Raw genomic sequence first — 26,847 nt, forward strand, 5'->3', positions numbered from 1 at the left:
GTAATGTGTACAGTAATGCACTCATTAAGGTAATGTGTGCATAAAAATGCATATATTAGTGTACATAACATACAAAATGCAGTGAGGTTTAGTGGTTAGGGTGTTAAACTAGGACCTGGGAGACCAGGATTCAAATCTCCATTCAGGGCTTTTCCAAACCTAACTTTTGCAGGGGTCCACACTTTAAAGCTTTGTGTCCGAGCGCTCTTTTTTTGCCCCACAAAAATCCGCTCTTTAAAGCTGAAGTGCAACAATCATTTGCTCTGATTCAGTGGTAAAAAGTGGGGTTTTGCATGTGAGCTGTGCCTGGAAAGAGAAAGGCAAAAGGTAAGCAGATAAGCCCTCATTTTGGTAGCTTGCACCCAGTTCTCCAATCTGTTAAGGTCATTTTGAATTCTGATTCTGTCTTCTGCAGCATTAGCTACCCCTCCCAGTTTGGTGTAATCTACAAACTGGATGAGCATCCCCTCTGTTCCTTATTCCAGGTAGTTTATAAAGATGTTGACCAACAATGGGTCCAGGACAGGGACCCTGTTGTGGCACTCCACCTGTCACCTTTGCCCAGAATTAGGAGGAACCATTAGTGAGCAGTCTAGATTTCAGCCAGTCAACCAGATACATATGATGTGAACACTGGCTTCATTGGCTTCAAAAGGGAGGTCAGATTCAGAGGCTGTACACACACACACACACACACACACACACACCCCTGTTGTGGGAGGACCTGACTTTTGAAGAAGAGCTGTAGCACAGTGGGTGGGAGGACATCTGCCTCGCATGCAGAAGATCCCAGGTTTAATCCCCTGTCTGAAACCCTGGAGTGCTATTGTAGACCAGACTGGGGTAAGTGGACCAATAGTTGTGCCTCACTTTTATGTGTAACCAGGACTTCCATCAGCAACTAGCTAACTAGTTCTCATCCAGTGGGGCTCTTTTTGACAAATTGCTTACAGCAAAAAAGTTGAAAATATGATGGTCACCTGTTTAATATATATGCGCCTCTTTCATTTCAGGAACGTCATGCTGACAACTTGATTCAGAATCAGCACTATCAGGTAAAATACATTCATTAATGAAGCAGTTTATTTGCATTTCCTTGCTCTGCAATGAGCTTAGAGCCAAAGAGTTTCTTTATACTTTGCAAAAAAATTGGGTGTGTCCTGCAGATTTTTAAGAACTTCCCCCTCCCCCTATTTAAATGACAAATCTAACATGCGCAGCAACACCATATCATCAACTGCTTTAGAAGCATTTCTCTGTTCCAGTAGAGGTTTGTCACATAGTGGGGTCCTGCAAAAAATAAATAAATAAAAATAATCCAAAGCTCCCATGGGTAGGCAGAATGAGTTCCCTCATTGTTTAGATCCAGGTTACGACTTTCTGTTATACTTTCTTTTGGCATCCGGTTACAACTACAAGGAGTATTCTTAGTTCGTGAGAGTTAATGCAAAAGTGTGATGAGATTCGGTTTGCATTAAAATCTTAGTGTTTCTAAAATTAGACTGTAGAACTGAGTATGTGCAGTTTGCAGCAGGTCACTTGGTTCATTACATCTCTTTACCCATGTGCATTGGCAAAACACTGCAAAAAGCCGTCTGGCTGTGATCATGCAAACCGCAGAGGCATGTACTGGTAAATAAAGAAGTATTTTTTATTATAGCAGTCTAATGGTGCAAACTCATTGGCCAGGAAGGAGCAGGGTCCAGGTGCTCTTGCAAGACAAAGGAATAGCATCCGGTTTATCTGGTTTGAGAGCAAGGCCGAAGACTCAGGAGGACAAGATTAGTAGCAAGAGTTCCAAGACTGCATGGGAGCTGCAAAGCTGTCCAAACCAGTTTCTCCACCTTCCATGTGACCCTGCACAAACCCTGTTGAATGTATCAGAGTCGTGCTATTAGAGCAGGGATAGGAAACCTCAGGCCCATGGGCTGGATGTGGCGTTTCAGACCTCTCTACCAGGTTCTTAGGACTGTCCCTAAGTCCCTCTGTCCTCTTGCCTCTGACCCTGATCACCACAGGTATGTGGTCCTTGAAGGGTTCCCCATTTAGTATCTGCATACAGAACAAGGCCTTGAGGATTTGAGCGTTTTCCATCATAGTTTTTCGCAACCCTAAACTGCATTTGTAGCCTGTTTGGCATCACTAATTCTTCCAATTAAAAGATTTACTAAGATTAAAGGATTTACCATGCCATCAGCTCGAACACATTATGCTAGATTTTTGAAAATAACCACTGAGATATCAGAAGCTCAGATACACTTTTAGATGTGGCTCCTTCTCTGTAGCTGCAACAGGTTGGAGTCTAGCTTTTGCTTGTGGAACAACCTAGGAGGAACAAAACGTCCATCCTGGCCTGGCCTGTTTTTACTATTACTCATGGGACTGTATCTGGGGGAAAGGCTGTAGCTCAGTGGCTAGAGCATCTGCTCTGCACCCCAAAGGTCCCAGATTCAACCTGCAGCATTCCAGACTAGGAAGGGCTCCCCATGTGAAACCCTGCAGAGCCACTGCCAGAGCTTAGTGACCAATGGCCTGACTCATTATAAGGCAACTTCCTACATTATTTTGCATTCAAAAAGCAACACTTGAATAGGGAGAAGTAGAGAGTGATAGGTTGTGTGGGAAATAGTTTGCCCCTTGCTTCTGGGTCCTAAATAGAGTTGCCAGGTCAGCTGCATCCCAGACCCTAAGATTTCATGACCCCAAATTGAGACCTAGGAATGGCCACTGGTGATGAGCCCTGGAAACAGAGGTTAATTGGTGGTGAAGTGTAGGAGGGAAGACACACACACACAACCCAGAGTATCTATGCTGCAATTGACAGGGCTGAGGCTTGCAAGCAGCATGCACTGTCTTGCTTTTTATCAAAGGCACTCCCACCCAGTTGGAGGGGGCCAGGCAAACTGGAGATTTCAGGGACAACCTGAAGTTCCTAGCCACAGTATTTAACTACCTACACTTGAAATCCTGAATGCTGAAATATATGTGGCGAGATGTGGCAGCTGGATCCTGAGCTCCCCCACTCCCTACAGGCCACTCATTAAAAATACTCTTACTGAATTTTAACAGATACAATACATGCAAACAAAACTTGGCAACAAATTAGGATTTACTGAAATAAGACGTGCTCTCTTTCTACAATAAAGAGTTTTGACTAACATTTTGTGCATTATTTATAATCCTACAATATGAAAACATGCTGTGCACCAATTAGTTTTACAAATGCGAAACCTGCAAATAACCTCTCCATAAAGCATCTGGGATAGTGGTTATTGTAACAGAACTCCAACTCACATATGGCAAAAAGCACCCCAAAAGATTTCAAATTTGTCCTTTTTTTGCAGCTCTCTGCAGGCCATTTTGACAGGTAGTCAGATGCTCACCTGGCAGTCATCTGGCTTCACCAACATCAGCAGGCGATGGCTCATAGACAATTACAACAAGCCCCATTTGGAGCATGGACTGGGACCACTGTACTACTACCAACCCCTGCAGGGCTTGCTGTCAGCAACTTAAAGCAAGCCCCACTTTGGGTTGGAATCAGGCATACTACAGAGTTCCCAGTTAAGAACGCCTTTATGTAGCTGACCATCGAACAGCTGATCAGTTCTGACAGGAAGCCTTGCCTGTCAAGGAAGGGCACTTTAAGGCTCCCAATTGTTCTTTCTAGTCATGTCTTTACTTGATTGCTGGGATGTAGGTGGCGCTAAGGTGTAAACTACTGAGCCTTGGGCTTGCTGATTGGAAGGGTGGCAGTTCAAATCCCCACGACGGGGTGAGCTCCCATTGCTCGGTCCCAGCTCCTACCGACTTAGCAGTTCGAAGGCACATCAAAGTGCAGGTAGATAAATAGGTACCACTCCGGCGGGAAGGTAAATGGCGTTTCCATGCACTGCTCTGGTTTCACCAGAAGCGGCTTAGTCATGCTGGCCACATGACCCAGAAAAACTGTCTGCGGACAAACATTGGCTCCCTCAGGCAGTAAGGCGAGATGAGCGCCACAACCCCAGAGTTGTTCGCGACTGGACTTAACTGTCAGGGGTCCTTTACCTTTACCTTTTTTAGTCGTGTCTTTACTGGATCCGTGAACTCACATCACAACATATGTGAAGCAGATGGGTGTTGTTTGCGGAAAATGGGCTTATGGACCAAGTTAGGATTTCTGCAAGGCCTAATTTGGAGCACAGGCTATAGGTTCAACATCTACTGCCATAAGATAAGGATGGGGAAGAAAGTCTTTACAGCCAGTCAATCTGGGAATGTAGCTCATCTAGAAGAAGGAACACTTTGATCTTAAACCTCTGCTGCCTTGCGGAATATTTTTAGGAGAGGAAACGACTAAGGAGTAAACGTTACACAAACCTGGAGTGCAGTCCCTAAGATGGTTGGAGGGACCCTTGTTTGCCTCCTTCCAGCAACTCCTGCAGCCAAGCTGATGCCAAACATATCACTCCACTTTCCTTTGGAAATATGCTAGGATTACATTCTGCTGCTTAGTTTCTCACAGACCTTTCACATTAAGACTAACAGCATTCATATTTGCACCTAATTCAGCCCATTAATCAGTTCTCTTAACTAATTAATCCATATTTAGAAATATGTAGGATCTAATTATATTTCAAATCATATTTCTAAATATCATATTTAGAAATATATAGGATCTAATATATCTCAAGGATAAATATCTAACATATATGTTTAAACTAGAATTCAATAGATATTAACTATATGTAGAAACTGTTTCCCAAACAAACACTATGCCTTAAAACAATAATTATAAATAATAATATATAAATAACAAAGATATCCCCAGTACATGTTGGTTATTGAAAGGGAAGAAATAGGTGTAAAATCAAAATCAATGTTGATAAAAGGGAAAGTATGAGATTAATGAAAGGGAGGAAATACAGAAAGTAAGGGGGAAGGGGGGAAATAATTACAAAACACACGCACTCATGCACACTCACACTCACTTGCTTATATGAAGCAACAAAAAGGGGAAAGAAACAAGACTAAACTAAGTAAGTGGGACTCTTAGTAAAAGAAATGACTTAAAATGAAAAGGTGGGAAAGAAAAAAAGAGGATGGGAAGGATAAAAAAGGACTTCTTGCTTGAATCCAACTTGTAACAGCTCTCTCCTTTTAATAATGAAAATTATGCTTCATTCATATCAAAAAGAAGACGAAGAAGAAAAAATGCTGTTGACATCATTCTAAGATGGTAACCAAGCGGGGAAAAAGGATTTCAGTTTCTTATTAGCCTTAGTGACTTATTTTATTATTTAGCTAAAGAAGGGAAAAAGAAAAATCAATGAATGCTATAAAGTCACAGCTGTTAAGAGGGGAAAAAAAGAGAGAATTGAAAATTGGACATCATAAAACCTGGATAAATAAAAATCTTCTTGTGCTCAGTTGGTAGCTGTACTTGGCAGACTTTTTGCAGTTAGTGCTTGGATATAGGCTTCTGCATTCTTTGGTACTGTAAATTTGTATGTTTCCTTGCCCCTTCTGACACAGAAAATAGCAGGGAATCTGATGTAGAACTGCAGATTAGCTTCTATTGCCAAGCATCTTGCTTGGAGGAAACCACATCTTTGATCTGCAAGTTGTTTTGTGGATTCTGGAAATACGAAAATTTTATTCTTCTCCCAAATTAGTGGCGTTTCTGAGGACCGTTCACGTGCCATTCTCATAACTCTGGTTTCAGTGCAGAGAAACGGGGGGGGGGGGACGCTTGTCATCTGGGCAGCCTAGGACCTCCATACACACTGCCCAGGCTTACGCCTTGAGGAAGTGACTCCAATGCTGCTAATGCAGAGGTTTGACTTCACCCCCAGTGGCACACTCCATTGTCTCTTGAGACAGACGGATGCCAACAAAACCCAATTTACACTTCCGAAAAACAATGCATGAACCAAAAAACACAGTTGTCCTTTGAAATCTGCACTCCTAAAGCATGTGTATCAAAGGAAAGTACATGAAAATGCATGTATTGGTGGGGGGAAAAGCATATAAAATGCATTATGTTAAGAAAATTGCTTCTAATCTAGTATATTAAAAGAAACACACTAAAATGCTGGTAATTTTTTCTGAGGACTTTGTTATGGCGAACTCGTGCATTAATGTGTGGCAAAGTAAATTTAAGACTGGGAAAGTGAGAAACCTGAGGATAACTGACATATCCACCCACCCCTATTGGTAGTGCCAAGGTGACTTTTTAAAGGGTAACATAAATTCATGGTTGCGCTTCGAGGCCCCCAAGCCCTTCCCCTAACTTCAAACTGGCACATAATTTTAGTTTGAGTTATTGGGCAAAATTCAGGCCACAACTTTACTGATTACAGCAAAGTGAGCGGTGTTGACTTAGGCATTGGCAACAGACTATAACTGACTCCTGCCTCTCTGGCTGGAAGTTTGAAAGGGTAAACACCAAATGAGGGAGCAACATCGATGAAGACCAACGAAGCTCACCCTGGGGTTCCTGTGGTCCTGGCATGGCCCTAGCCCCTCAAGTGGACTTCGGCTGAGATCCAGGACCCCCAGATTCCTTTACCGGAATACCCTTCTTCATGGAGGGGCAGGTGATGGCCACACCTCCCACCCCACACACTTCAATAAGCCAATGCCTAATCACCAAACCTTACAAAGTTGTGACGATTGCTAAGAGGGTAGGCAAAAACCAAGTGGCTACATCCAATCTGCCAAATGGAAAAAATTCCTACCCAGCCCCTGCTCCAAAGCAGGCAACCCAATCCAAAGCAAGGCCAAAGCAGTAGCACCTAAAATTAGGGAGGGAGGGCGGGTGTTCGGCAACGCGATGCAAGTACCCCCAGTTACGCCACACCGCTGCTTTTATAGGCCCCAGGAATCACGCCAACTGCCCCAATTGGCCCAAACAACCTGGCATGATCCTGGGGTCCAATGGTTAAGGCTTGGGCCATGCCCGGCAACAACTCTCCCAGCGGGGGTGACTTAGGGGTCCATGCGCAACCAAGACCCTCGTTAAGGAGCATCCCATATATCAGGTGACATCAATGTCAATACCTAAATGGCACTCCCATATTCAGGGTCAGGATGTCTCTACTACAGAATTTTTCAAGTACAAATGTGGGTCATTACCTTAATATCCTGCTTGCAGTGATGGACTATTTGGATGTTCGTCTCATCCAGCAAAAATATACTTATCTTATGCTCAGAACATATTCCACACTTTTCACAATTCCACTCCTATGCAATTTTATTCAGAAGCAAGCCCAACAGATTTTGATAACATTTGCTTCCTAGTGACTGTACATATGATTGTTGCAGCCTCAATGAGTGTGACTTAACAAATGCAATAAACTGTGCTATAGCCTAATGTAAATTAAAGCACTTAGTTTGCATAGTAAGTTCATTTGACAAAGTAAACCAATAAGATAACTGAAGGGAGAAATCAGTTTCACAAAAAACTGTAAGCATATCCATTAATCATTTATATTAAATTACTTAAATCGCTCTAATAATCAAGGTTTTTTTAAGATTGTATAATAATTTTTTTTGCAGTGCACCCAGTTTATTTATCACTAGACTCACAAATCAATTAGGCATTTCAATTAATGTCCATCCCATTAACTCAAAAGCCCTAGTTCAGTCTTTACTTGCAAGAATTACTGCAGTTAATTTAGCATGTTTAAGGTGACTTACAACATGAAAAAATACATAACTACAACACAGGAAAAGTAGTCATAAACAATAAATAAAACATTAAAAAATACACACAGCAAATCAAAAAATTTCCACGTAAATCATATGATACAAAATAAAGATATAAAAATTAATATCAATAAAAGCAATAACATACATCCTCAACAAAAACCCATAAGCAATTCCCCAGCCCAAGAGTCCATACAACAGCCTCAGCTTTTGTAGCTGGAGTCAGTCTTGGCCCTGCCCTTCCAGGCCTGGTGGAAAAGGGCCTTCAAAGCAGGGGGCAGGTCTTCCAGGACCCACAATCAAGATGGTCTCTGGCTCTGTATGGTGTCCCCTTCCAGTATACCCATTAAGTGTAGAAGAACACAGAAATGGAGAACACTTCCTGTTTGGGTAGATAAAGATTTCCAGGATAACTCTGGGAGCACTTTCATTTTTCCAGAGATCTTCCCAAGGGCCACAATTGTAAGACGTGTAGCTGCTCCATAAGTGAAATCTTATGGAGGAAATAATCTATTCTTTGTTTTATTATTTAAAGTATTTTTAGCCTGCTCTTCAACAGGGAGAAAGGGTTCCCAAAGTGTCTTACAACAGTCAGTATGAAGGCCAGAAGTCCAAGGAGTTGTATCATGTAAATGACTTAACTGAAAGGGACTACTGCATATCAGAGGCAGCCCTACACAATAAATTAGGTTAACATAAATTAAGTTAACATAAGATAACATAACATACAGCATTTGGTTCCAAGTGACCCACATTAGACCTTTCATGAGCTCTGTACTGTCCAAGAGGTAAGGCGTTCATTCCCAAACCCCATTTGAATACATGTGCTTGCAAACCCCAGGGCAGCTGAAAGGCTCAGAGTAGCAGTTATACAAACTGCTTATTAATATCTTTGCAGTATCCTCAGAAGGCTTGAGAGGAGCGTGGGAGGGAGATACAGTGGACACTTGGGTTGCGAATGTGATCCGTGCAGGATGCACGTCTGCAACCCGCAGCGTCCGCAACACGCAGCAGTGCGTCTGCGCACGCGCGGGTTGCGATTTGGCGCATCTACGCATGCACAAAGCACGATTTAGCGCTTCTGCGCATGCACAACCACTGAAACCCAGAAGTAACCCTTTCCAGTACTTTCGGGTTTTGGCGGTCCGTAACCTGAAAAAACGCAACCTGAAGCGTCTGTAATCTGACTGTATGACTGTATAGGGATACAAGTAGATAAATCCACTTGGTCCTTCCCCCTTATTAAGACAATTTCCACCAAAACACAGGAAGCCTCCTTCAGGGTTTTCCTAGGCTAGCATTGGATCCTTGTTTGGCTGCTACATATTCTGAAAGATGTTGGCAAGCTTGGGGTCACAGTGATACTTCCATTCATATGTGGATTGGAATGTGAAAAATTATCAGCATATATTCACAAACCATTCTACAGAAACAAACCTATCTCTAACCAAAGACCCAAAATTATCTCTCTTGGCCATCAAAAGTGATACAAATCCCACCCTTGTACACAAGGAGCTGCTAGCTCTCCTGCTAGCTGCAGCCAGCCTTGACATCCCCAAAAATTGAAAGTCTGCATTAGGACCCTCTAGGGATGGAAGGCTTGAAAGGGTGTGGGGTGTTGCCTTGCCTAAGCATTTGACCTCTCATAGGAGGATACTAAGAGGAGTTATGAAATGAGACCATTTTGTAGTAGATCGGCACAGCTCGGCTGGGCAGTCTAGTAATGTATTTCCTTCGCAGCTCACTGAACACTAACAGAGGTAAACAGGGCTGAGCTTTTGCCCACTCATATCATCTGTTCCACTTCTTTTCAGTGAGTGTGCTTTTCTTTCCAATAAAGCAAGCAATACAATTTATGGCTACCCAGCCATTTCATCTATTATTGCTAGTTAACCGCCTAGCATGGATCCTAAGATCAGTTAATGTACATTCCCAACAGGAAAGTCTTTCCCCCTACAGCCAACTGTGTGATTATAATTGTGGGCAATTATCCCCTCCACAAGGAGGAGAATTCTGCAACACTCCAGAGTAGCTTCTCGGGAGCACAGATGGCTTCAATGAGCAGAGGGAGACGAACTAAGAAAACAAAAAGTTAAATAGCATGGAATAACTTTAGAGTGATGCCTTCTCTGTGTGGATTGTCATAGGATGAGTTAGCAGTGAACATTCCTCACACACTTAAAGACTATGGATTAGTGGTGGAACATTTGCTTCACATGCTAAAACTTCCAGGCTGATTCCCGTGTGACTCTTCAGAGGAGACGCTATGAATGCCTTTCACTTTGGAAGGTGTCATTGGTGAAGGCTCTTTAAACAGGTTAGAAAACAGATTATTTTCTAATTTAAAAATGGGCATTCCAGATGGATTTGGATTTCACATCTGAACTACATGAAAAGCAGAAGAGGGATTGAAGCCTTGTTTGTGGAAATTGCCTTCCAAAGGAATTAGGTTTCTTGTGCTTTTTCATTACAGGAAGTGATCAGGAACTTGGTGAAGAGATATATTGCAGCAATGATAAGAAATTCAAAAACCAATGAAGGATTAACCGAAGAAAACTTTAAGGTAATGATATGATACTGTCATTCCCCACTTAGTGTATTATGGCAGGCGCAACATAAAAATTGTTTGACATTGTAAATATTTGCAGCATGTTCCTATGCATATCAACTAAGTTGTTAAGTCCCACTGAGTTAAATTAGACTCGCTCCTAGATTATTGGGTATTGTCACTTAAATGTCTTCCATTTTTTATTATATTTGTTAGATGGGTTTCTCACAGCAGGACCCAAACTGACTCCTCAGCTAAGAAAATTCAATGAAAAGATTAAAAAACAACAACAGATGAACAGGGGGAGAAAGATTAGGATTTACCAATCCCATCCCTTTAAAAGAGGCCTTCAAAATAAGAACCAAAAATCTGTGTAAAGAGAAAAGTATTTGCCTGGGGAGATAAATCCCAGGGTATAGGAGGAATAGGGAACCTGATGGGAACAGGCAGCACCTTAGCGGGCTCTTAGGCACATAGGAAGCTGCCTCCCACCCAGTCAGATCATTGGTTTATCCAGCTCAGACTGCCAGCAGTTCTCCAGTGTTTTAGTCTCACCTGGCATCTTTGGGATGCAATGCATGTTCTCTGCCACCACATCACAGCCCTTTACCACCTACTAGAACCAAGCGGTGGCTATGGGGAGGTGGCAAGTGCTGTTAAGTGCTGTTAAGTGCAAGTGCTGTTAAGTGCTGATTATGGTTTGTGTGCATGTGTGTATGTGTGTGTGTGTGTGTTCTTCTAAATGTTAATCTCCTCCCATCAGCTCACAACCTGTGAAGAATTAAATGGTTTGGGGATACTAAGCTTGCAGATACCATCTCACAAGAAGGTTGGTTTTATGCAATGTAGAAACTAGGCATTTAGTGTGGTGGTACCTAACTTTTGGAACTCTCTCCCATTACACATCAGACAGGTGCTGTCTCTTATTATCTTTTTGGTGCCACCTTTTCCACAAGCCTTTTTCAGTTGAGATTTTTATCCAGTCTGTTTCTGAAATTGTGAGACATCTTTGCTGGTCCCAGGTACTCTATCCTCCCCAGCAAGATTTGTGCATGAAAGACTAAGGAAGTGCATGGTTAATGTTTAGATGAAGGGGCTAAATCATATTGCAGATTTTCTTTTCCTCAACAAAAACTGCTGAACTTCTGTTCCTGATTCTAAATAATGAAAAAGATTTGTTTGCAATTCTTGTACACAGTGATGTGGAAAAATTCATTTGCATAACTTTGAACTTTGCATAGCTTCTCTCAGGAGAGTTCAAACTCTCTCTCTTCCCCCACCCCCGTGACAGATAAATCTTTAGAGTTTAACTCATTTTTCCCCTTCCCTGTCTCTCACCCTAGGAATTAAAGCAGGATATCTCTAGTTTCCGGTATGAAGTCCTTGACCTCTTAGGCAACCGAAAACCCCAGCGGAGAAGCTATTCCACCAGCAGCACAGAAGTCTCCCAGAAGGATGACGCTAATGAGGACACTGCTGGAGAAACATCCAAAGCAAAGAGCGTTCCTTTTGGCACAGCCAACAAGAAGAAAGACTTCAACGTGTCGGCTCTGATTAAGACTATGTCTGGGTTCGAAATGGTCAGCGAGAAGCCCAAAAGCAATGGGATCAACAAGCGCTCCTTCATCCGCAATGGAAACAGGGTCCAAAGGCTCTCTAGCTCCAAGAAAGAGTCCTTCAAGCGACTGGGCCTCCTTTTTTCCAAGATGAATGGCCACCTCCCAGAGCCAAACTCAGAGCCCATGTACACCATCTCCGATGGGGTCATCCAGCCACACCTCATGTGGCAAGACATTAAGTATTCTCAGATGGCTAAAGAGCGAGACGAGAACTGCTCCAAGAGTGAAATTAACCTCAATGAGGTGGACTACAGTAGGAACGTCAGACATACGGGACAGAGCCAGTGCCCTGCAGTTTGTTCCAGTTCCCTTCACTGTGCTTCCAGCATCTGCACCTCTAATTCCAAACTCATAGACTCCTCTGAGGACGTTTTTGACTCGTGGGGAGACGCCTGTGATTTGTTTAGGAACCAATGGAAAGATGGACAGGAGGAACAGGTTACCACTCGCCTATAAGTACAGCTATTCAGTAACCTGCTGCAGAACATAACTATTACTAGAAACTGTTTGCTATCACAGATTATTCATAGTTAGGAGGTCTCCTGCCCCCCCGCCCCGCCATTTTGTCTCTACTGATGAGTGCAGAATTCATATTGTTTTAGCCGCATTCTTAATTCAAATGGCCAAATCCTTTGAACAACACACAAAAATCTATATAATACATTCTAAGGTTGCTTCATACAGGTTCCTTTCTTTCTTCTCCTGCAATCTCTTTAGGATTTATATATTTTTGTTACAGAACGCTGGAGAACCTCTCAAGCATTTGCTTCTTTTCCAACCTCACCTTGGTTAGTAGCTCTGCTTTGTGCCATTTTACATTCCATTTTTTTCTGGCCGTTTACTGCTCACTAGGATCAGCAGATGCTCAGTGACTTAGTTGGAAGTCAAGAGCCAGGCTGAGACTACAGGCAAGGCTAAGGGTTCAAATATATAATGAGCTTTTCGCTTTCAAGCAATACAACTTCCCATGATTTCAACTCAACTGTATGTCTTTTATTAAGGTTGCATATTGTTTTCTTATTGTAAATTATTACCACAATGAGTTAAAGCTGAGTTCTGGAACTTATCTGTTTTCATGCATCAGATGTTTTTCAAAATATTCTGTTTTCTCATCCCTCCGCGTGCACCCCTCCATCCGGATATGGTAGTATGCCATTGCAATTGTCCCAGGGAAATAGCAACATCCCCCCCCCCACAAATGCTATTCAGCATGTTTGACATCCAAACACATGTCTATATTTTACATAACAATGGGGTTAGTGTGGATTTAAGCAAATATACTTCATTCACACATCCTAAAACAACATGTGAAACAAACCACAGCCATCCCTTGAATTTTTTGAAATCTCCAACCAAATAATGTGTACAGAATGCATATACTAGGGGAAAGTGTGCATATGAATGCATATATTAGTGAAAACACTACACCCAAATGCATTATGTTTGTGGAAATTGCTTGCAAAAATACGTGTATTAGGACAACTTGCATACAAAAATGTGTATTAGGAGAAATATGCACTAAAATGCTGAAAATTTTTAAAACTTAAGAAACTGATGTGGAAATGTGAATAACTGAACTTTAGATTGAGGGAAAAATGAGAAACTAAAACTGAGAGCTTTTCCCATCCCTAAGCTGACACAACAGCATTTTTAGGCAATGGGCTAATCAGTGCATCCAGAGCAGAGGACGTCTTGCAAGTGATAATTATTATATTGCATTTGTTAGTCATTTTATACCAAAAAAAAAAAAGTTTCAAAGTGACTTAACACCAAAATAAAATACACACAATTTAAAAACAAAGCACAATACCAAATTCCTAAAATGCTCATCCATGAGTACAATAAGGACAAATCCTGCCCTTCTCCACTGAAAGAAAAGCAAGGCAAGCCAAACTTAACCAACAGAAGCCTGAGCAAATGAAAATGTCTTAGCCTCGTGCCTAAAAACTAACAATAATGGCACCAGGCACATTTCCCTTGGGACAGCATTCCACAAGAGTTGAGAGCACCACCGAAAAAGCCTGTTATTGTGTCATCAGCTTCTGTACCTCCCTTGGATGAGACACATGGAGAAGGGATTGACAGTACAGTTTTGCCACACACAATTTCTCAGGTGTTATATGAAACATCATATTCCTGTGTTCTGATTGCACAGCCCTGGATTATAATATTTGAGCCTGGGTTGAGTACTGCTGTTAACCACCTCGCCCCTAGATAAAAGGCTTTTGGGATGGGGAGGAGAATACAAACCTAGCACATTTGCAGCTCCTGCTGTGACTTATAAAAACTGAATTGTCAGCAGATGACATAGTGGTCCCTATCCAGAGAACTCACAGATAAAGAGTTTTGTGCATACACACATGGGAAACAGAGAGAACCCCATAGTCCTCCCAAGCAGGGCTGGAGCCCCTTGATTAGCAGAGGTCATTATATTCTCCTTCCAGCAATCCCAGGGCTATATTTTGCCACCCAAATTGATCTACTTCATGAGATCACACCTGTAAAACAAAGTGTCTGCCATGTAGTACTGACCATTTCACAGTTAAGGAGCACATGTGTTCAGGCCCAAAATCAAATAGAGAACTTTAAAGCAAGGATTCTCTGTTTCATACGAACTGAAAACTCACCCCATTAATAACTTTGAGCAAACATCTTACCTTATCTAGATTAACACTTGATAAGGCTTCTGAGTGGGGCTATTGGGAGTTGAACTCCAAAACTTCTGGAAGGCACCAGGTTAATGAAGCCTGTGATGGAAACAAAGTTCAGTGTTATTCAGAATCAATTCCTTACCCCCATGATTTAGCAACTCTGTATAGTGGCCTTCCAGTCCCAAAGATCTGCCTTTCCTGAAAATTGCATGGCAAGCTTGCCTATATTGCTCTCATTGGGTAGGTTTGCCAAAGTCTTTCAGATGACTGCTCCGTTTTGAACCATTCATTGCATTTATCAGGAAAGGAGTCAGATTCTGTGCTGGCTTGTATTCCTTGCTATATTGATTCTAGAACAGCATTTCCATTCCTGGATATTTAAAGTGCTTGTTCTGGCACAGTAGCTTACCCTTTCTGAACACTGCTATTCACAACAATATTCAGCTGACGCATTTACAACATGGGTAAAGTTATTGCCATGCATCCTTCTCCAGTTCTGCAAGCTGTGAGAAGCTCCAGGGCTAATACCTCAGGGTTTAGTTTCCTTTGGACGAAAGCACACTTGAGGCTTCATGTGCCTTTGTAATATTTGCTTTATTTACAAATATGTAAGCAGAACATAGTGAAAGCAAACAGACTCCTATGAGCAGCTGCAAATCCTGCATCAGATCCCCAGAGGACAAATTGTTCAGCCCTACAAAGCTGCATCTCCCAGTTGCTGCTAGAAATGCTCAGATTTCTATTTCTCCCTCTATCCAATTTAAATTTCCAACTGGATTTTGTCCTCTTTCTGTTATTCTCACACCCTCCTGCAAGCAGAAGCCACCGCTGTAGGTAAATTACCCATTTAGGAAGGAAAAAACATTCAAGGTATGACACAAGGCTAGGCTACACCCAACACACACACTTCACTCCATTGACTGCTGCTTCCAGGAGTGGGGAAACTCACCATACAATATTCATATATTCACACATTTTGCATTACTAAATATGACTGAGGGGTGAGGCACCAGGGAACTGGAGGGATCTGCAGCTTCCTGCAAAGTTCTGAGTAATACAATTTCAATAGCCATGGTAAGAATGACACCAAATGTTTCAAATATCCATTTTAGTATTGCATCCCAGGATTTATCATTAGCAAGCACACCTTAATGGGATTACAGTGTTGTCTGCAACAATTTCTGAGACTAGCTTGATAACAAGATCAAACACGTCCAATGTTCAACTTCACTGCAGGTATGTGGCTTTTCTTTTCTTTTTACATTCTTCAGGGAGTAGGTCTAGTAGAATAGGTTACAACAATCTTGCATTACTTTTGAATTAACAGGAATATTTAGAGTTGTCTGCATTACCATTTTCCATTTTCAAAAAACCTACCAGTTTTTAAAACAGGGATGCCCCATTTAATAACAACAGCAGCAACAACAACAATAACTTTATTATTTGTACCCCACCCATCTGACTGGACTGCCCCAGCCAACCGGGGCAGCTTCCAATGTATATAAAAACATAGTAAAACGTTAAACATTCAAAAAAAATCCTATACAGGGCTGCCTTCAGGTGTCTTCTAAAGGTTGTATACCTACTTATCTCCTTGGCTCAGGATTCACATAACTCCATACCCTCCAACATTTCTCCAATGAAAACAGGGACATCCTAAGGAAAAGTGGAACATTTTGGGATCAAATCAGAAACCAGGACGACTTCTCTAAATTAGGGATGTCCCTGGAAAATAGGGACACTTGGAAGGTCTGCAGTCAGTGTAGGCAATACTAAGCTAGATGGACCACCTGTCTGACTCAGGATTAGGCAGCTTCCTATGTTCCTATGTTGATGAGCATCTGGAGGCTGTTAGAACTGCAGATGAACAGCTGGAGCATAGAAGTGGAAGGTACACTCTCTTTCTAAAAATGGCAAGAGATCAAATTACAAGAGCACTATTCAAACCAGTCCATCTCATCTAGATTGTCCACCTGTCATGTATGGTCTGGTCTGGATTCAGACCAGGCCCACGTCTCCCAGCCCACCAATATAACTGTTCCTATGGTGGTCATTTTCACACACACACACAAAAAAAAAACATAATCTGGTGGAATACAATGGTTAATTTCCTGCTTAGTCCAATTACTAGATAGCTACATCCTTAAACTCTGTGCATCTATTATAAAATATACCCAACTGTACATAACATCTTTCAAGCTAGAATTTGGGTTAGGAACATGGTATATTACTTAAAACCAAGTCAAATCTGTCAGGGATAATACTGTCTACACTGATAGCAGTTCCCCATGGTTTCCAGACAGACCTGCTTGCTGATATTAGGGAACTGAAACTGGCACTAAGTTTCCCCCTACAAAGCATGCACTGTACCCTTCAGCGACAAATCTTCCCATGATACAGTTTATCTAAAGGTATCTCAAAATCTCTTACTTCCTGAAGGCCAAAACCATCTCTTCTTACTGTTCTGTTGTGAACAGCCCTGTGATCTTTGAATGAAGGGCAATATACACATTTGAATTAATAATAATAATACCCAAGGAAGAAAAAAATCACCTCCACAGCAACTGTGAATGCATAACATTTGACCTTTCAGGTCACCTGGTGCTGGCTGGGCCCCAAGAGCTTTACCTGGCAAACTAACAATGCATTATATGGGTAGATGAATCTTGCAGCAGTCAAGTCAGAACTAGTTGTGGATAAATTCCAAGGCATCTGAATTATTAAGCACCTCACTTCTCAACAAAAACATCATGCAAAGCCGAACCAGCCGAGAGGCTCAGAATGCTGTTGCTCCTAGATGTCAAATGAAGCATCTTGATTTTTTGGTCCAGGAGCCTTGCTCAAGTATCTGCAAAATCTAGAACAACTCTCTCCACTCCCCCCGACACACATTCTAATTTTTGCAGCAACCCACTGCAAAGTTATATTTAAACAAAAGAATTAGTGGGCTCAGTGTAGTGTGTAACAAGAAACTAGAACAATTTTTCATGTCTTTCATTAATTCCATGTTTTCAATAATTAATTTCATTTAATTAATTTCATGTTTTTAATTAATTCCAGAAATTAATAAATGCTGTAGTCTAACAGCAAACTTCATGCTCAAGTTTTAAATAGACCATGCACTCTGTTGGGATGTGAGGAACATTCATTGTCAGATCTTACTCATCTACTAGGTAGAAGGCAGCAGAAACTGGCTGCAGAGTTCAGTTCTTAAGGAATCATCTATAGCTGCTAAGTACTGAAGATGCTATTGTTTATTAAATTTCCATACCCGCCCCCTTCATCTGAGGATCACAGGGTTATTTACAATATAAAAACACAAAAACACATATCATTTTTTAAAAAAATAGGTTGGTGGAGGAATTTTTGGCCATTTTGATTTTGGCAAAGGAGGAGCCACTTCCTGGGCAGGTTTGAATGACGGATAGACACCATAGCAGAAACAAGAGGTTGTGTTTACATAAGGACTTAAGGAGGGGGTTGGGCAAGGGATGTAAGGGTAACTTACTCAGGGAGGTAACAGGCCAGATGTAGAAGAGCCTGTGTGTAATCAGATCTGGGACATGCTTAGGAATTTGGGAGAGGATATGGTCAGTTTCATCAGCAACCTAACTCTGTGTTGAGAAATGCATTGGTACTTATGAGGATGGGGGAAGCAGAACAAATAGCACAAATAGCCCTCCCCTCCCACACATCCAGTTCCTTTGATTCCAACAGCTTCCCCAGCAGCATCCACTGGGACCCACACTGAGGAGCAGCTGAGAGTTTCACAGAGGGGCCCGGTTGTTTTGGATGCTCCAGGGGTAGTGGCTTTGGGAAGTCCTAATCTCTTGTGGAGACCCACAAAGCGGACTCCCATTGGGAAACCAGTTACTGTAACCCAGTAATTAATCAATATTGGAGCATCTGTAAATGTTTTGAATCCAGCTTGGGTAAACAAAGGAAAGGATGCAGGAACAACAGTCAACCTAAAAGGGTGGTGAGTTTCATGGATATTCTTAGCCTAACCTACTTCCCATGGACTGCAAGAAGATCAAACCTATCCATTCTTAAGGAAATCAGCCCTGAGTGCTCACTGGAAGGACAGATCATGAAGCTGAGGCTCCAATACTTTGGCCACCTCATTAGAAGAGAAGACTCCCTGGAAAAGATCCTGATGTTGGGAAAGATGGAGGGCACAAGGAGAAGGGGACAACAGAGGACGAGATGGTTGGACAGTGTTCTCGAAGCTACAAACACGAGTTTGACCAAACTGCAGGAGGCAGTGGAGGCAGTGGCATGCTCTGGTCCATGGGGTCACAAAGAGTCGGACACAACTAAACGATGAAACAACAACAACCTACTTCATGGGGTTGTTGTGAGGCAGGGAAATGGGCAGGGAGAGCCATGTACACCACATTTACCTGCTTGGAGGAATGGTGAGATTTAAATAAAATAAATGCATACTTTAGCTTAATTGTAAACTCTAAAACCAAGGCATTGTCCTGGCACAGAACGGAAGGAAAGGCCACCTTGGCCTCTGCCACTGGCCTGATGACTATATACGGACCACTGGAAAGCTGTTTCTGGGAAGAATATAACAGCAAAGGAAAAGACAAAATGGCCCCATCCATTGCCCAAAGGGGAAGCTGCAGGGAGCTTGCTTTCCCACTCACTGCCAAAAAAGAACAATGTGCTCTCAACAACCACCTGGCCTGGGTCTGCAGACCTAGTTTAACATCTAGAGACAAATGAATGAAAACACCACATAGGCATGTGTCCTGCAAACCCACAGACATTTAAATTCTTCAGGCGATTCTGTACAATATCTTATCCAGAACAGTGAATTACAACTATAAATACAGCTCAACTGTATACTCAAACTTGTCCCAGTAACAATAAAACAAAGCTGACACCAGAGTCTTGCTGCCACTTCTGTTACTCTGAAGCTTCCTAAAATAGGAAGGACTTAGGTTTTTCTGCAACCCCTGCTAGGAATGGGGAGAAATTACCGTAGATTCAGCTTGCATTTAAAGGCAAGCCTATGTAATAGACACACAAACAGGAACACAGCCAGCCTTCAAAATTTGCACTTCAAATCTTGTACTTTTCTCCATCCAAGTAATGTGTACAAAAGTATGTATACAGCAAGCCTGCAACTTATGGGCATTTAACTTGTGTACATTCAAGCTTTAGGTGCTTGGCAAATTAAAAAGGGGGAAAGACTTCCAGGGGTGGGTGGGAAGACTTTGACAACCACACTCACCATTGCACCTAATGTGTTTTTTGACCAAATGCAATGTTGGCTTTACATGCAATTCCTGGAACGCGGCCCCTGCATAACTGTACTAGGGCAAAGTGCATAGGGTAAAAAAATGCATCTTAGTAAACATGCAAAAATGCATTATATTGGGAATAATGGGCTTTGCAAAAAATGTATTTTAGACAAAACTGCATTCACAGATATGTGCATTAGGCTAAAATAGCACTAAGATGCTGATGAATTTTCATGGGATTTAAACAAATATTATCAAACTGATGTGGAAATGTGAAGACCTGAACTTATGTTTGGGGAAATAAAACCAAAGGTGACAGACTTGCCCATCTCTCACCTGCACTTTCACCATCCAGAAAATCCAGATGAATTTCTCTTCCAGGCTCCTTCACTCAATGAGAGACAACCAGACTAATTTTGGGTTGTAGTTTTTTAAAATTTGCTGCTTATTAGTGCACCTTAATCCCCAACCATTAGTGCAGTAATTCCTTCCCACAATATATAGACTTTCCCGTCCTCAACATAATAAATCATTATGTCAAATGAAACATATAAAAGAAACACAGGAATGCTTGGCAACTGGAAATTTCTTCTTTTACGGATAACTAGTTGCGCCATGTGGTGCCCTGGATGTGACCTCATTGGGAATGGCATGGCATTCTCCAAGAGGGAAGGTTCATGGTGCAAATGCATTACCTGGTAGCTGGCACCATGCTGTGGTACAAAAATAGGGTTCTGGGGTTCTTCAAAAAAACTAGACTATGAGCAGGAACTTGTGATTCTGACAAGGATCCTGCACCCAGGAGAGAGAGAGGCAGGGGAGAGAGATATTCAAAATATAACAGTGGATAGTATTTCTCAAGCCCTTTTATTTTGTAAAAGAAGCTGATAATTAAGAAAAGCATTAGAAAACTATCTACTTTGTCACCAGAGATACAAACTGATTAAATAGCTTTTCGTTGATTAATTGCCTAACTTTTAAAAGTAAAACGTTCATGAAGACGCCAAAGAGAAATGTGGTCTATTATCAATTAACAAAAACTACAAACCAGTGTTAGAGACAGACTTCAGGTTTTTTTACATCTCATAAACAGCCTGAAAAAGACACGCAGACTCTACTCCCAACTCCCCCTCAATAAAAATCGCCTGATGGATAAGCTAAATTTGGTGAATTTATCTGATTCAGTCTTGTAGCCCCATGCACAATGTATTGTAATTTGCATAGCTGATAAACATCAGTAATCATGGTAGTTAACATTCCTGCCAAAATGTGTATTTGCAGAATGACTCACGGTAGAAGCAAGGCACTGGCTTTATTATTATGATTATTAGGCAAAGCCACAAAATTAGATTGTTTTTAGTAATGGCAAAGTACATAGCTAATACCCAATCTAGTCACCCCAATGATTTAACGGCTCTATGCGCTTTAAGGTGTGCCAACATTTCCCTTAACATACATTAAGAAATATTTCTTTGGGTCAACTGCTGCCCAGTTGCATGGATGTTTCTCCCAAAGATTTTCTTGTTTTCTTTGTCTCTCCCCACACCCCGGCTATTACTCTTGATAGAAAAAGCTGTTTTCTCCTCCCAAAGGGGAAAAATATGGATAGTCTTAGAAATCAGAAACTAGCAAGAATCTTAACTGGATAATACAAGTGGGTCTCTAATCCAAAGTAATTACTCCTCATAATTAGCAAAGTCTGACTGCTCCATTGTGTGTATGGTAAAGGTAAAGGTAAAGGGACCCCTGACCATGAGGTCCAGTCATGGACGACTCTGGGGTTGCGGCACTCATCTCGCTTTATTGGCCGAGGGAGCCGGCGAACAGCTTCCGGGTCATGTGGCCAGCATGACTAAGCCGCTTCTGGCGAACTGATTACCAGGTTTACCCCTGGTCTTAGTGCTCCCAAGATCAGCAATGCAGAATCTCAGGCTCCTCTGTCCAGTGCTTGGGGGGGGGGGTGTCTCTCCACAGGTCACCTTTCCTCATTACCCCAGTCCCAGTGCTTTTGTCCCAGCTTGAACTGTGATCATGCCCCTTTGCTAGCCAAGAGCAAGAGACAGAGACAAAACCAGTGACTTCTGCATGGCTGGAATGTAGCCTACTGTATAAATGGGCACACTCATTGTTCTACCCACCTTTGCCTCTAGCCCTGCCCACCACTGGCATGCAGCCCTTGCACCTAGATCTTGTCCTAGAGTAATAACACTCCCCAGTTTACTAGGGCTTAGCTGTGCCAAGACAATGAGAAACACACACCCTATAATCTACCTTGCTTAAACTAGTTACTCTACCCATTGAGAAAAGACTTTCTAAGAGTCTTTGGTGGAGAACCAAAGCTCTGAGCACTTTTACATGCATTGAGTGCTGAATGTGCTGTGTCAGATGAGAATGCCAATGCTTCTGCATCACTGCATACATGCCAGTGGAGTTACAGATATTGACCACACGTTCTGCTGTCCACAGGGATTTCAAGAAAACCACTTCCCCCTACCTTTAGTGGGAGTCCAAGGTGCAGATGAACCAAATGGATGGAAAGTGCCCGTTGGATGGAGCGATGGCACGTTGCCAACATCACAGGATCTGAGCAGTTCTGGCGATAGTGCTTTGAAGGTCAAGGCAAGAAAAACAAGTTTTAGATAGATATGTGATTGCAGGCTAACTCAATTCAACAGCTACCAAAACTTTGCCAGTGAGTTCTGTTCCATATTATAGATTTGCTCTATAATATGCTCCGTTACTTCCGGGTTGCCGCGGAGCACAATTCAAACACCCTCAACCTGAAGCACATTCAACCCGAGGTATGACTGCACCCCATTGCTCTCCTGTTGGTTGAGGACCACATGAAAAGTTCCCTCAATCACACAATGTGAAACAAGCCACAGAGGCAACAGGAAGGGTGCATACACATGAGAAACATGAGGGCTACATCAGAGGCCAAGAAGCAAGTCAGCGGCTTATGTCCAAGAACAAATCAAAGCAAGACTGATGAAACTTGTTGCTTATATTTCTTATTAATTTATGTCACTACTTTCTAATGTTGTTTCATGATTACAAGGTAATGTTTTTTGCCTAGTAGGATATATTTTATGCACAGAAGCTATTTTTTATAGCATTACTGGCAATAAAATTAAAATTCTTGGGTTTTCTGAGAGCAGTTTATGTGCTTTTTAATCAAACGTATATTTACCAAGCTAAATGTTGTCCAGTCACATAAATACTAGCAGATTTGAATTCCTCACACCCCAAACCACATTTTTAAGACCCCTCACTGAAGAAATTTGCAAAAATTAAGTTTCACTGCCTAGAATGGCAGTGCCCTACCCCAGAGAGGTTTGCTTGGCCCTTCAGCCAAGCCATCTAACAAGAGTTGACATTTGCCCAACCCCTTTACCAGAACTGTCTTCTGAATAGACCTGGAATCAAAATGTGATTTTAAGGAGGAAAATGGTGTAGAAGTATTGAAATTAAAACTGAAGTGATTTTTTTTTTTAAAAAAACCACTTACTTAAAGGCCTAAATTGTAGAAGAACTGCACAACTTTCGGGTCTGAAGAGGATGCAGTGATTAGATATCCCCCCAAGTACATGAATGAACAAACAACTGCTTCAGAGATCCAGTGAGGTGCAATGGTTAGATTATGATGGTGGAGTCCCAGGTTAAAACTCCTACTCAGCCATGAAGTTCACTAGGTGACCCTGGGCCAGTTACATACAGTGGTACCTTGGGTTACATACACATCAGGTTACATACGCTTCAGGTTACAGACTCCGCTAACCCAGGAATATTACCTCGGGTTAAGAACTTTGCTTCAGGATGAGAACAGAAATTGTGCAGCAGCGGCACAGCGGCAGCAGAAGGCCCCATTAGCTAAAGTGGGGCTTCAGGTTAAGAACAGTTTCAGGTTAAGAACAGACCTCCAGAACGAATTAAGTTCTTAACCTGAGGTACCACTGTACTTTCTTTCTGCCTGGGATCCTAACATGATTATATGACCCTACATGTGAACAAGAAGGAGGCTTTCCTAAAAAAAATTAAAGTGGAAATAAAGATGGACCAGTACTTGTGGTCACTTTATTAACCTAATAAAATAAACTCAATGGCCCCCACACTCTGTCCTACATTAAACCAAAAAAAAAAAAAAAAAGATTCTCTCACTCCTTGATAAGATAGAGGGAAATAACTATACACAGAAATGCTCTTCCAATTGTCCTCACACACCCCACCAACAGCAAAGTGAGGGGCTGTGTAGAAAGCGATTAGGCAGCAATAATTTCACTAGGTAATTGTTTTGCTTTTACAAAAAGGGGAAGGCAATTAAGAAACTTATCTGAGGACTTAATGGGAAAATACACAGGGAAGAAAAGTAGGATGACCCAAATGTATAAATTAACCCGAAGATGGAGAATTAAAAGGAATCTCAGATAGTTCTGGGCCAGCAATTTGGAAACTGCTATATTGGGCATAATCTGGTACAAAATGTATAACTCAATTAAGGAGATTTCCTGTGGCTTGCCTTTAAGAAAGCTGGAGCCAAACTATGGGTACCACTAGTATATAAGTCTAGCAAGATTAAATAAGGTCTTTAAACACTGATGGAAGAACTCAGCATCAATAACTTGTCACAGATTTAAATGTTCTCTCTTTGATAGTGATGCCATCATATTCAGTCTTGCTGGGTTCAAGGGATTTGTTTCATTTGTTTGTTAGATTTTTATACTGAACTATTGGGAAGATAATCATCAAGGTCAAAATACTATTCAAAATCTTTTTATAGCCACATAGGTTATTCTTTGGTTAGCTCTGGAGGTCTGTATCAATAGCAACTAGAAAATTGGCTTAGTAAAGTACTGGACTACACAGAAACTGACAAGCTGAAAAGTGAGAAGGCAGGCATAGATTTGGGATCTTGGATTGGAAAGAAATGAATTTTTACAAGGTGTGAAAACAATGTGTGATAACCAGTGTTAATCATACTCAGAGTAGACTCACTGAAATCAAAAAATGTGACTCAATTCAATGGGTCTACTCAAGAGTATCATCTAGTTCAAAGTGCCCAATAAGCAGAGAATCTCCATGATGAAGCCGATCAATAAACTGTTTGGATTGCTGACTGCTTGTGTGCAACATATCCAAAGCAACCAAATTCACTCATTTTCCTTGAACTCACTGACTGTTTTCCCTATCAGAAATCAATCTCTGCCCTGGATCCAGAAATTAAGCTCTGGTAATCTGTGGTTTCCTTAAGGAAATATTCTCCACCCAGCAGAAAGAAACCATTGGTGAATTAAACCACTATAAACTTGAAATTTATCTGAATAATAGGATGTGTGAACCAATATAGGTGCATTGATAAACAGAGATAGATGGGAAGCCTTATTCTTAATGTGCTCCCCATTTCTAAGGGGCAAGAAGTCCCAGGGAACACTGGAAATTCATGGTGTATAATACACATTTTGTTTACAAACACAGGAGCAGAGCATATGAGAAGCACATCTGCACATCTTCAGCAGGCTGCCATTTCATAACAACTGCATCCAAATCCCATATTCAAACCAGCAAAACTGACTTCACAGAGGAAAGCAGCCGCTGCTTTCCCCCTTCTTTATTTAGTGAGTTCACGGGAAAAGGAAGAACCTAACAAGGAGAGGGAAGCAGCTCCTGTTCATGGTCTCCAACCCATGCTACCTTTCCCACAATGCCATTTTGTCTTGATCTCGCATTAATCTGCAAATTCTCCTTATGCAGACACTTGCATTTAACTGTACATACTTTTTAAAAATGCATACTTTTCTCCTAAAATATCCACTTTTAAATGTATTTAGTGCTTTTCCAGCTGCACTAGCTCCCAGAGGAGTACAGGGTCAGATTTAAGGTGCTGCTTTTGACCTTTAAAGCCCTTCACGGCCTAGGACCCTCGTACCTACGGGACCGCCTCTCCTGGTATGCCCCACGGAGAGCCTCAAGGTCCATAAATAACAACAACCTAGTGGTCCCGGGCCCTAAGGAAGTTAGATTGGCTTCGACCAGAGCCAGGGCCTTTTCAACTCTGGCTCCGGCCTGGTGGAACGCTCTGCCTCATGAGACCAGGGCCCTGCAGGATCTGATTTCTTTCCGCAGGGCCTGTAAGACAGAGTTGTTCCGCCTGGCCTTTGGCTTGGAGCCAATTTGATTCCCTCCCTCTCTTCCTTCTTCCTTTCTCCTCCTGTGAAGAGGCTGCATTTTAATATTTTAATGTTTCAATATTTTAATGTTGTATTTTAATCTTGTTTTTAAGTTGTATTCATTCAACTTGTTTTTATTATTGCTTGTTAGCTGCCCTGAGCCCGGCCTTGGCTGGGGAGGGCGGGGTATAAATAAAAATTATTATTATTTTAATACATTTGAATACTCGGGAAGTGCCAAGGCTGGCAGACAACTAAGCTGGAATCCACACTGGAAAACGTAGATTGGTTTTTTACTGGAACTCACAAGTAACAAGTTCTCCAAGCGCTTCAAGGGGTTATTAATTTGTTTGGCTTTGCTTTATTATATATTCTGTGTTTTCAATTTTGTATTTTTATGTGGAAGTCTGATCTTTCACTACGCTATACAGATCTAGCCTCATGTTTTGATGTTGTGAACGGCCCTGTGGTCTTCGAATGAAGGATGGTATACAAATTTAGTAAGTAAAATAAAAATAAATACTTCCCACACTTGAAATTGTCTCCATCCACCACCACTCCCCAAATTGAGTTTCTTACCCTTGGGCAGGTTGGGTGGCAGGAGTGGAGAGGAACAATAACTCCCTCTCAGTACCCAGCAACACAATCAGATTGAACAGAAGGTGGGTGATACTGGGAAGGCACAGGAAGAATTATGTATATTTAAAAAGAAAAGCATCAACTCAGGATGATAAAGCATACAAGTCCATAAAACAGATCCTAACCCAGAATATCCTTTCAAAGCCCTAAACAGTTTAGGCTACCTGAAGGATGGCTTACACCACTGACCCTGCTTGTGATCTGAAGTTGACATCTGAGGTCCTACTTGGGCGCTCACTGGAAACATCAGCTGGTAAGTACATAAAGATGTGTTGGCCC

At 41.8% G+C, this 26,847-nt stretch overlaps 1 protein-coding gene and 1 long non-coding RNA gene across 8 annotated transcripts in view; one reads left to right on the forward strand and one right to left on the reverse strand.

The window, feature by feature from the left end:
• Positions 1-12,918, forward strand: part of TRPC5 (transient receptor potential cation channel subfamily C member 5) — a 172,731-nt gene extending 159,813 nt beyond the window's left edge. For all 6 annotated transcript variants that reach the window (XM_083722117.1, XM_083722119.1, XM_083722120.1 and 3 more), the window contains 3 exons: positions 1,014-1,055; positions 10,166-10,255; positions 11,584-12,918. In XM_083722117.1, the coding sequence (XP_083578243.1) occupies positions 1,014-1,055; positions 10,166-10,255; positions 11,584-12,315 (864 nt within the window). In that variant the 3' untranslated portion in view covers positions 12,316-12,918. The remainder of the gene's footprint in view (positions 1-1,013; positions 1,056-10,165; positions 10,256-11,583) is intronic.
• Positions 5,124-26,442, reverse strand: LOC310836814. 2 transcript variants are annotated; one of them, XR_014560218.1, is made up of 5 exons: positions 25,555-26,442; positions 22,260-22,370; positions 14,517-14,606; positions 11,116-11,267; positions 5,124-8,070 (listed from the first exon to the last, which is right to left on the reverse strand). It is a non-coding gene; the product is annotated as an uncharacterized lncRNA (long non-coding RNA). The 2 variants fall into 2 exon arrangements; XR_014560219.1 differs by lacking the exon at positions 25,555-26,442 and adding an exon at positions 23,274-23,380.
• Between the last annotated feature and the right edge of the window lie 405 nt (positions 26,443-26,847).

Source organism: Podarcis gaigeae, assembly GCF_964106915.1.
Source record: "Podarcis gaigeae genome assembly, chromosome: Z".
In the NCBI taxonomy this organism is placed as follows: Eukaryota; Metazoa; Chordata; class Lepidosauria; order Squamata; family Lacertidae; genus Podarcis; species Podarcis gaigeae.